Source organism: Haliotis asinina, chromosome 2, assembly GCF_037392515.1.
Source record: "Haliotis asinina isolate JCU_RB_2024 chromosome 2, JCU_Hal_asi_v2, whole genome shotgun sequence".
Classification (NCBI taxonomy): Eukaryota; Metazoa; Mollusca; class Gastropoda; order Lepetellida; family Haliotidae; genus Haliotis; species Haliotis asinina.
This window is the reverse complement of record NC_090281.1, coordinates 63,304,893-63,316,978: the sequence shown is the minus strand read 5'-3', so window position 1 is coordinate 63,316,978 and position 12,086 is coordinate 63,304,893. Positions and strand designations below refer to the sequence as shown.

Sequence of the window (12,086 nt, the reverse complement as noted above, 5' to 3'; positions counted from 1 at the left end):
GGTAAGTAATCTATGTGGATGACGCCTTTGCTATCCCAGGAGACTGTCGCCATTACCTTCTGCACTGATCTGGAGGCTTTGAACTTTTTGGTCCTGGGAGAAGTGACATGTTTCCATTGCATGGAGATTCTTGTTTGCTCTCAGGATCATAGTGGTGGATCCAGGTTTCATCACAGGTTACTAGCCTAAACTGAAAATCTTCTGGATTCTTGTTGTATCTGGTTAGCATGGAGTTGCTTATGGTGACCCTTGTTTGCTTCATTTCATCAGTAAGCATTCTTGGCACCCATCTTGCGCACGCCTTAGACGTGACGAGATGTTCATGAAGAATTGTCTCGATGGATCCGTGTGAAATACCTGTGGTCTCCTCTAACTCACGGAGTGTGATTCGACGATTTTCCAGCACAAGTCTATGCACTCTGTCAATGTTTTCCTGACTAATGCTTGTTGTTGGGCGACCTCGACGGGGGTCATCTTCACGACTCTCTCTACCATGCTTAAATTCATTGACCCATCGTTTGTTAAAAGCCTTTCTTCAATGTTCTTCGCCGAGTTTCCTTCAAGAACTAAAAACTTAATTACTGCCCTATACTCAATTTTATTCATTTTCACTGCCGTGAGGGGAGGTCTCTTTCTATCAATGTGAGCTGTTCAATAACTTCTGAGAATAGGATACCAAAACTTATATATCACATCAGCTACACCCCAAGGTACAATGTCGTACCATAGGCTGTGACACGTGGGTATGAAAAATGCTCAAGGCTCAAAACTTAGTGACATCCCCTCGTACCATGATTCGTCACCAGACGCCCGGTGCCGACTTAAGATATCTGACAACAGTATGGCACATACGGAGCACAATAACGACACTTTCCAAATATATGTTGTTTGAAAAGAAAGTTTTGTGGTGCTCAAACAGTTTTTCAGGTATGTCATCAGTTACCTCAAACCAAGACGTCATATCGGCTTGCCTACTGTTCGAAGAACGTCAGAACGAGTGAGCGGATGAGCAAAGTTTTACGTCGCTTTTAGATATATTCCAGCAATATCACGGCGGGGGAATCATAAATGGGTTTCACACATTGTACCCATGTGGGGAATCGAACCCGGATCTTTCGGCGTGACGAGAGAACGCTTTAACCACTAAGCTACCCTACCTACCTGAAGATCTTCAGATAAATTTGCTTGTGACACGATGAGCAAAGGAGGACAATAATTATCAGTTCGATTTTTTATGAACAAAACCCGTTCGAGAAACGTGACTTTAAGTATTTCTAGATCTCCACGAACATGTACATGATAGGAAATTTCAACTAAGTATTTTCAATTACTTCATACAGAACTGGAAAATACACAGGTGTAGCTCAACATTTTAATTATATGCGAACGACTTTAAATTATTTGTGGTGAAGTTATAAATCATCCCACAGGTGCTCGTTTATCATAGTCCCAGTTTTCACATCACGCTGAGCATATGATATGACACAGGTGGGAGTGTCTGCTGGTGTATATGTGATATTTGTCGAGTGAGAGCTCATTTCAGAACAGGATAGACCATGGATAGTAGCAGGAAAGTAGCACTGGTAAGTACAGATAAAGTTGGCAACAGGGAATGCAGTGAACATTTAATATTTTCATTAAACTCAACCTTATGTGCTTCCTATATATCTATTTTTAGATAACACGCTGTATGGAGCTTTCACAATTTAGTGACCAAACGTCGATAACTGATAATAAGTGACGCACATGTGTATTGCTTTTAGCCGTAATAGTTTGATTTTCGGTTAGCTGTAATAGTTTGATTTTCGGTAAGGTAAGGTTATGTGAAAGCATGGATAATCTACAACAGGGAAAGGTCACTCGCTATCCTTTGTACTAATTAATGGCAAGAATTATGCGAATGAATGAAAGAAAGAAAGAAAGAAAGAAAGAAAAGGAATGAAAGAAAGAAGTACATATGTGAATGAATGAAAGACTTAATGATACACCGCGACATTAAAAAAATGTTAAGTGACACTGTCACACATCCGCCCAAAACAGAAAGTGTAACAAAGCGCTCTAGACACCTTTTGTCAAATAATAAGATCAAGAAGAAAGAAAGAAGTTAAGGAACTATAACCCTCAAGAACCACAAGCATCAATGGCGGATCAGATCAGATGGGCAATATGTCATTTTTTTCACACACCTCAAATGCACCCTTACATTCGTTTTTAAGATTATGAAACTATCACTATTACTTGCAAACACATTTCACCTGACAGTATATTCACCTCATCAGAATCTAAGGTGTATGTGAAAGATGTTTTTGAAGAAATAACGAGAAACACTCAAACAACGGCGTGTAGCATGTCAATGGCGGACCATGACAGATCGGCGATATGTTATATTTTTCACACACCTCAAATGCAAATGCAACATTTTATTAAGTCATGAAACTATCACTGCTTGCAAATACCATTTAACTAAAGGTATTTTTCCCCTCTAAAAATTAAATGAATGTGTGAAAGAAGTTTTTATCGGCACAATTTAGTCTATCTTCGCGGTGAATCGAGAATGGAAGCCAGTGTTCTATAACATACCGACTTGAAACTTTTCTACAGATCTACTGTCCCTATACTCTAATACCAATTATTTGACTTAAACTGAAGTGACACAATAGATAACATATCTTCTACATGTAGGATTTCAGTTGTTATAACACTCAGCGAATATAATCAGCTGTTGAAAATAAACCGTGCTCAATCTTAAAGGTCACATACAACGTAAAACACAACTTTTCAGATTCTGATACCTTTCGGTATGCACTTAAAATGCCAATTCAACCTATAAAGTGTGTGTGTGTGTGGGGGGGGGGGGGGGGGGCGTGATGAAAAAATGCCCCCTTATTATTATTCACTAAATTTCCCCCAGCGCTGAGGGAAAAAGTGGTTTCAACAGATATGCTGCGCTGCGCTGATAATGCATGCGTAGTGAGTGGGTTCGGAATATGAGGTCGCGGAAAAACGTGTTGATTGTGATAACAGAGAAAACTCAATGCCTGGTGTGTTGACACTTATATGTCTGTCTGCCTGTGCGCTAATGACAATATGCAATGCACAACTTCAGTCATGGATCACATGCAATTTGAAATTAACACCTACCAGGCTTATACGCCATAAACAAAGAGCTGGATAAGCATATCGGCATATGAACCGGTGACCAATGAAAGTCTCCGCCACTCTCTGGCTCTGACTGTGAATACGCACACAGACACACAGAATACGCACACAGACATACAGAAACCAAGAATACGCACACACACGCAGACACACGCAGAAATAGGACACGTGCACATGCAGAAGCACACAGAATACGCATACAGGGTCAAAATATACACTGACAGACACAGACTACGCACACAAACTGACAGACCCACACACACAGACACCGATCAGGCACTGACACTGACACTATCTTTTCAAAAACCCAGACAAAAGTGTACTTAGAACGTGTATCGATGTGTTTTGCCGCTAATGATCCCGATTACCTTCAGGTGACTGGTTCCAACAAGGGTATTGGGTTCGCCGTCGTCAGGGCGTTGTGCAAGAGCTACGACGGGGACGTCTTCCTTACATGTAACTACTTTCTTTATTCATACAGATTTGGTGGCCTGTTCTGTACTGTGAAGGTAATAAATGTAACCGAATGGTCATAATTTCATTATTATTTATCGGCAGCTCCGTAATTGATAAATCAGATAAGTTAAAATATTTTTATACAGAAACTAATCAGGCGGTCAAAAGCTTTTTATATGCTTCTGACAAAAGAACATACCCTTTTCTCACATAATTAAATCTTAGATCCTGATATACTTGGATCTACCGTGTAAGTACCGAAAAGATGTTCACATCATAAATCAACCTTGACAGACGCTACATGTTGTAGTGTTGTGTCCAGTTTACTGGGCCTTTATACAATTTACAAACAATGAACATGTGGTGATGTCCTTTAGAGAGGAATCTGTTATTTTTTCAGTCTTATATCTTGCAATTGTAGGATCTTTTTATACCTCCTGAAAACCTTCTCTAACACTCCAGTAAGCCTTGTCTCAATTATCATAATTATGTTATGTGGTAAGTTCCTGTTGGTTCCGCGAGACTAAAGTCACACTTGACACACTTGCCTCCCCTTGATACACCAGGATAATGGGCTCTATTCCTGTCTTATTAACATTTCAGTCTATACAAGGATTATAACAATATTTGAAATGGTTTGACTTCATCCTCCTCCACAGCTCGGGATGAAGGTCGTGGCCAGGCCGCCATTGCTGACCTAAACAAGGAAGGGCTGCAGCCCAAGTTCCACCAGCTGGACATCAATGACCAGTCAAGCATTGAGCGGCTGAAGTCCTTCCTACAGACCACCTATGGGGGACTGGATGTTCTGGTCAACAATGCTGCAATTGCATACAAGGTAAAACATCTTGTTATTATAAATAATGATGGAATAGTGTACAAGGCATAACATCTAGGTCTTCTTATGCTTGAAAAGTGTACACAGTGTAACATGTTGTCATTAAGATGCTAGAAGAGAATATAAGATATAGCATCTAGTTCTGTTTTGCTGGAAATGTGTGCTATGTATAGTGGAGTTCTAATGATCAGAAATAATGCACGCACGCAAGGTATATCACTGATCATGTTGAACGGACTGGATTCAAGTCAACGTATCACCTCTGGTTTCTCTGGACTAGACGTAAGACGTCATTGTCGTCTGTAATAATGCTGGTTAATTGCTCATTCTGACAACCTTCACTTCTTGTCCAACATTCTGCATACATGACATTCCTCACATGGAATTAACATTAGTTATCGCAGAGTTTCCTCCAAGTTGTTGTGAGGAAAGTTTGTGTATCTTGAGTTGTGCTGACACTCAAACATAACCAAAATCTGAAACCTCTGGTGATGCTATTATTGGTGAATGAACGGTAAACTAAAGTTCTACATTAGAATGAAGGCATGGCGTCAAATATTGCAGATATATAACAAAATACTGTCTCAATTATCAACGTCATATGATAACAGCCCACCTCACAGTTTTACTACTTGGCAAACACCCGCGGTTGGGGGTAACTGAATGGTATAAAGCGTTCGCTCCTCACGCCAAAGACCCCGGTACCCACATATGTACGATATTTGAGTCCCATGTCTGTTGTTCGATTCCATGATTTTCTTGGAACATGGCAACAACAAATAAACCCCGGCGGTATCCATTTTCACATTTGCTTCGCCATTCAAAGTTCGCGCGACAATAAAGGCTTTAAAGTACAAATATTTCTTGGATATAATACCATAAAAATGAACTTTTGTAATGAGCTCAACAAACACCAGACTAATATCAGTGTCTACAATGCCTGCCTACCCGACCGTCCGGAACGGTCTATTTTCATCTTGGACGGTCTAATTTCAAAAGTTGCCAGTCCGGTGGTCTGGTAGATATTTTACCTCTAAGCCCCAACCCCTAGCCTAACTGGTCAACAGTAAACCTTTCATAGTATCATCAGACAGGTTCAGATGGAATCAAAATCATCACAGAAGACCTGACTTCTAACCCAGCTGCAGATGGTGATGAGGATCCTGCTGCTGAAAAAGATTGCACTGCCGACTCAGACAATGACTCTGATTTGTCCAATCTTGACTGTAACTGTGAGAGAGAAAATGAAACAACTTAAGAAACCAGGCCATGTAATTTACATGCAGTAGAGACAGTATTCCGAAACCTGATTATTTTCGATTTTTATTGCCGGACAGGCAAGTTTGTATCCGGACTGGTAGTATTTTCAAGTTACCAGTCTGACTGTCTGGCTTCACATTTTGGGAGTTTAAACACTGGCCTAATATCCCAGGATATTTCAGGAAACCGACCCAGAACCTTTCTCGGAGAAAGCTGATATTATATGTAAAACCAATTTCTGGGCCACCCTCGATGTCTGCCGTATCCTGTTCCCTCTGCTCAGGCCTCATGCCAGGTGAGACACAATGCAGATCTTTACTTATTGCTTACCGGCAATGTACAGCTGCCCCTTGCCATTGATACATTACGGTTGACCCTTATTATTGACACATGTCCAACTGTCCCAAATCATTGACACGCGTACAGCTTGCCCTTATTATTAATAGATGTACAGCTTGCCCGTATTATTTGCACATGTACAGTTTGCCCTTATTATTGATTCATGTATAACTGCCCCTAGTGGTTGACACATTACAGCTGTACCTTATTACTGATACATTTACAGCTGCCCCTAGTCATTCATACATGCACAGCTGCCCCTTGTCATTGATGCATGTTCAGCTGTCCCTTGTCTTGTGTCGTAGGGTTGTGAACGTCTCTAGTCTGAGATCTCACACTGCGATCACGAAATGCTCTGCAGCCATTCAAGGCCGCTTCAAGGACCCCAGCCTGACAATGGACGGCCTTGAGAAGATCATGCAGGAGTTTGTTGAGTAAGTAGGAAGTGACGTGACATGGGATATAACATCACTTTGTAATGCATGCACGTGTGCACGAATGCGTCTGTGCTTGCGTCCATGTCTGTGCATGACTGCTTGACCTAGTCCAGAAATATGTGGGTTATATATAGTTTCAGTAGCGGAGTGTAACGAATAATACTGAGACTACGTTTACTTAGACTGTAAATGCCAGCTATCGTTTATTCACCTGAATAGCCAGTGCCTGGCGGGGTAACTGACTTGTATGTCCATTGAAAAACGGCCGGCACTAAGTAACATTTTATTGGCATTTGTTGGGTACTGAACCACAAAAATATGTTGGAAACAGCAGGCATTAGGGCTTACCAACTTTAGTTAATTCGAAGACGTCACAAGTTCTGTTTGAATATGCGGTGTGTGCACTAAGTAAGGTAATGCTTTAAGCAAATTGTATTATTCTTCAACTTAAAGAGTCAAAAACATCCAAATGAGCTGCATGTAAAGAAACCATGCGTTAAAGATAAAGTACTAGTTTGTATACGATATATACGACAGAGTTAAAGCAAGCTCATTGAAATCCAGACTGATGTTTGCACGTATGGTCAGTATGAGTTTGTCCGTGCAAGCTGGCAGTCCACACAGTCAGTGTGGGTGTCACATTTCGATGTTTCTTGAAGCTATATTATCAGGTGATTTGAAGGTGCTAAACGTGGAAAAGTTTTTTAAAAAAACGATACTCCATTCAGAAGCGAGCAGAGGGATACGTTCAGAACACACTACGGGTCCATGAAGAACCGAAACCACCAGAATCCACAGTACTCATATGCAATTGTTTATTCATATCAGACTAACGCAAAGGGTTCATGCAGAACAGTCACTACGAGTCGGTGAGATCATACAAACACTAGGGTCCATGCAGGACAGTCATTACGATTCAGCCAGATTATACAAACACTAGGGTCCATGCAGAACAGTCACTAATAATCAGTCACATCACACAAACACTGGGGTCCATGCAGAACGCAGAAAAGTGACTACGATTCAATCAGATCATACAAACACTAGGGTCCATGAAGAACAGTCACTACGATTCAGTCAAATCATACACACTCTAGGGTCCACGCAAAACAGTCACTACGATTCAGTCGAATCACACAAACAGTAAGGTTCATGAAGAACAAACCTAGTTCACGTATAACACACAAAAGCTATAAGCTAAACTGCTTATTCAGACGCAAGCGTTTCCGCATATTGACAGGATATATGTCCGGATATTTGAATCACAGAAAAGTTGTTAGCTCCCCTACACAAATATTCAAAGGCGAAACGAGTTGTATAATGTGGTTTTGTTGGTTTAAGCTCCAGTCTCAGCAAGCTATATGGCGATGGTCTGTAAAGAATCGAGTCTGGACCTGACAATCCAGTGATCAAAAACATCGATCTACGCAGTTGGGATACAATGACACGTGTTAACCAATTCAGTGAGCCAGACCAGATTCTTTTAGTCGCCTCTCATAACAAGCATGAGTTACTGAAGATCGGTTCTAACCCTGATCTTCACGGGTAGTATACCGCATCACATCAGTATGAACGAATGACAGCCAACCAGGTTCATAAAACTTTAAACTTCTAGATAACACATCACGAGACGAGATTTTGTATTAATTTTTCAAAATTGCTTTGGTTTTTTTTTAAGGATCAAAATAACGTTCGTATTATCCCGCAAATAACACAAAGATACAACACACACAATATTATTCCAATAATTGTAATAAATGTATAGATAAATTATATGAAAAATAATGTATTCTTATATCGTTTCATTTAGTTTCAAATTTTACGATATATAATTAAAATATAAAAACACCATAACATAATTATGTAATTGTAACCATTGATGTAAAAAATACAGAATGAAATATTTGATAAACTAATACAACAGATTGCACAGGTAAGAAAAACAATGAACATTGTTGGAGGCTGGACCAAGAATAGCTAAACAAACATCGTATGTAACAAACATGTTCAGCACTGCTGATAATTTGAACACTGCTCCACAAAACGGATTTCTGGATAATGGAAACATTTTATGAAGTATGTATTTTGCTTCACGTGAATCTCGTCCATTACGTTGGGCTTCCAGATATATGGATAACCACTATAGTTCATTCAGAGCAACGTACTGAGAGCTTTCCGTGAAGACACGGGTCTTCAGCACCAAATAACGCGTGTCGTAAGTGGATACTAACGGGATCTGCTGGTGAGGCTCGCTGACTTGGTGCACACGTGACATTGTCATCGTATTCATTCATTCATTCAAATACAAATTCAAATTCAAATCTGTCTATTTTTTCAGTGCTGCCAAGGCGGGTAATCACACGGACCAGGGGTTCTGCGACATGGCGTATGGGATGTCCAAGATCGGGGTCACCGTGATGTCCTTCATCCAGGATAGAGAAATTAGGGAGGACTACAGAGAGGACATTGTCATAAATGCGGTGAGCACCTAGCTCGATGTTTTAGAGAACGGATTCCCCTTAATCATTATTCCATGACAGATGCTCAGCTGGAAACTTAAAGTAGGATGAGCAGCACAGCAAATAATTCCGCCATTTTCATTTGTCAGAAGCACAGAAGTTTATACAAACCTGTCTGTTCTAGATCAGCTGATTAGTAGGAACAGTACGTTGACAAGTAGATAATGACAGCTGACAGCAAGATATGCTAATTGGGGATCAAAGTGACGACGACGACGACGACGACGATGATGATGGTGACGACGACGGCGACGACGAAGACGATGACGACGACGACGACGATGATGATGATGATGATGATGTTTTTCAGTGCACTCCTGGATATGTTGCAACTGACATGACCAGCCACAAAGGAACGAAGACCATCGATGAAGGTGACCTTTACACAAACGTTTCTAACAGCCACATTAGAAATACACTCACATACCTCATACCTTCACTAACCACGTGCACGTGGTACAGTAACTGGAAACACTTCTCTTGCCCTGTTGCTGGTGAAATAACCTGACTGAGTGTCCTTGTAATGTGATCCATTACAGAGTCTTCAAACCTGTTGAATATACTCGGGAATATGTTGATATGACTTGATGACGTCGGAGGGTACTAGCCTTGAACGTATAGTTTGAAAAAAAGTCGTTACACAATGCATTGTGTATTCATGAATAGAACTGTCGATGGATTGTCTCTAAAACGAATGTTTTATCGTGTTGTTTATGCCCTCGATATGTGGTTATGGTCAATTTTAAATCATGGTTTACACTTTCTATGGAATTATGAATTCATTCATTGAAAATAATATCAATGCGAACATTTAGCATGTAATAGGATGGGATGAAGGTCAGAAAGTATATATATGTACGATGAGTAGATATTCCACAAAGCTTAGCTTGTCGATACAATATCTTGAACATTTGTAGTTATTTAAATGGCACCTGATATAGTGATATGTTCATGATCATTGTGGGGGTTCTAATTTGACACGATTCACACAATGGATGAAGGTCAAGGTCAGTCGATACTTCATAACAACAAAGAATAATTGATGTCAATTTAAGATAATACACTACATGTTTCAATGATAATTTGTCCAAAATTCATTTATTCTGTACCTTCAGTTTATGTTTCTGTGGGACGGAAGTTTGCCAAACAGCTGCTTCTTTCAAATTTCCCTCATATTCGTACAAGTGCTGGAATCACTGACGTTTTGTAACAGCACACATTCTGTTAAAGACAACATATACATGTTTATTTAACATTTATATAATATGTAAGTGACATATACATATTCCATTGGTATAAGAAAGAAGAAACTGTGATATGCAGACAGATACAGATTATAGTCACAAATACATTATTGAATGTAGGTGAGCTTCTGTACCTATGGTAGTTCCACCTTCTTGCTTCCAATACAAGTTGACATCCCGCTAATACCAACTGTGACTTGCTCTTACAGGTGCTGACACCCTGGTTTACCTGGCCCTCCTTCCCCCAAACACCACCTCTCCCAGAGGGGACTTTGTCAAGGACAGAACAATCTACAAGTGGGGATAGCAGCTTCCGGTTCCAGAAACTGGTGTACGCAGAGGCACGATGTACTGACCCAGGGTCAGAAGAACTGTTTTCTTGTTCGGGGGACCATGCCTCTGTATCATATCAGCATTAGGATTACTGTCTAGAAACAAACATTTGGCTGTGCCGATAACTATTTTGATGAAGGTTAAATATTCCGAGAAATACTGACAGCGGAGATTGCCGTTTACCTCAGTGCATACATGCGAGTGACTACGCTGGATTTTTAAGTTTTGTTAGTAAATTGTTATACATGGAAGCCCAAAATACCAGCACTGACCAATATTTGATTTTGTCAGCATCAGAGGGAAGTTAATCTTATAAGCCTCCCTGGAGGAAACCCCGAAGTGATGCATGTCATGAATATTAATCAGTTTGGCGCGAAGCAAAATGAATAAGAGTGAGTGAGTGAGTGAGTGAGTAGCAAGTGAGCAAGTGTGGTTTTACGCCGCTTTTAATAACAGTCAAGATATAAACACATTATTATCATATGGAGATTAGAACCCGGGTCTTGGGCATGACGAGCGAACGTTTTAACCACTAGGCTGCCTCACATGATAAAGAGAACATGTGTCTCTTGATTGAGTAATCTGGTCCATTTCTCTTTCTACTGCTGTACAGGCTATGGATATGCATCTCTCCCAGCTCACAAACTACAGAATATATAGAGAATCTCCCCCAAGTGTCTTCTCATATCAAATATATCAACACGAGTTGATAAAGTAACACACACCCGAGGCTTGCCGAGGATGTTTTTACTTTTGTCAACGCGTGTTTTCGATGAAATATGTACATCTCTGAACACAGCACGTTCGTAACTACTCGTCTCTCTCCGTGAATGACACGAGTAGTTACGAATGAACACAGCACTGGCATTAGATTTGCCGTGCAACGATGTCATAGCATTGTGACGTCATTGAGTTCATGACGTCCTAGCGTTGTCAGGGCATTGTGCAAAATCTACTTTCAAAGCAATATCTCCTAGAAGATGTCGTCCGATCTCCCACAAGAGATATCTCCTGTGGAACACAGTTTTTGATGATAAATCACTTTAATAACGTTTATTATCCATACAGTGAAACTTAACCGAGTACATAAAAATCATATGTTGCAAACGTGTAATAAACCCTAAAACGAATTTCATTGGTCAGTTATCCGACCATGACCTCCATGGCTCCATTGGAATGTGGAACTACTTTTTTCGTTCAGACGTTTTACTACAAATTTACTACGAATGTTCAGTCTCGCTACTACGAGAACAAACCCATGAAATGCGATCAAATACACATGGACTTGTATCGCTTACAAATGGCATTCGAAAGACATATAGGTGTATTGACCCTACCCTAGTACTATATATAAGGAAAGGGATGTAACGAAGAAACCACCCCCTCCTCGATCATAGTTACATGTTACCGCGTAAAATATTTTTAAGACCCCGTCGAGGCCAACGGATAGAAAGCCAGATGATTTCCCTACAAAATGACCTACAAATGGTCACAATCGGAT

General features: G+C 40.4%; 1 protein-coding gene across 1 annotated transcript; it reads left to right on the top strand.

Moving 5' to 3' along the window:
* The first annotated feature begins 1,452 nt into the window (after positions 1-1,452).
* Positions 1,453-11,712, top strand: LOC137274125 (carbonyl reductase [NADPH] 1-like). The gene is made up of 8 exons (XM_067807136.1): positions 1,453-1,583; positions 3,534-3,615; positions 4,275-4,453; positions 5,896-6,008; positions 6,358-6,486; positions 8,828-8,969; positions 9,319-9,382; positions 10,462-11,712. The coding sequence occupies exons 1-8, from the start codon at positions 1,557-1,559 to the stop codon at positions 10,557-10,559; spliced, it is 834 nt and encodes a 277-aa protein (XP_067663237.1). The 5' UTR covers positions 1,453-1,556; the 3' UTR covers positions 10,560-11,712.
* Positions 11,713-12,086: the final 374 nt, after the last annotated feature.

What these genes read in the sequence shown, in the direction of transcription:
- LOC137274125 (XM_067807136.1), top strand. Translation starts at nt 1,557, where the DNA reads ATGGATAGTAGCAGGAAAGTAGCACTG. An exon ending in CGGGGACGTCTTCCTTACAT is followed by an intron (nt 3,616 to 4,274) that starts GTAACTACTTTC and finishes CCTCCTCCACAG; the next exon opens with CTCGGGATGAAGGTCGTGGC. An exon ending in AGGACATTGTCATAAATGCG is followed by an intron (nt 8,970 to 9,318) that starts GTGAGCACCTAG and finishes GATGTTTTTCAG; the next exon opens with TGCACTCCTGGATATGTTGC.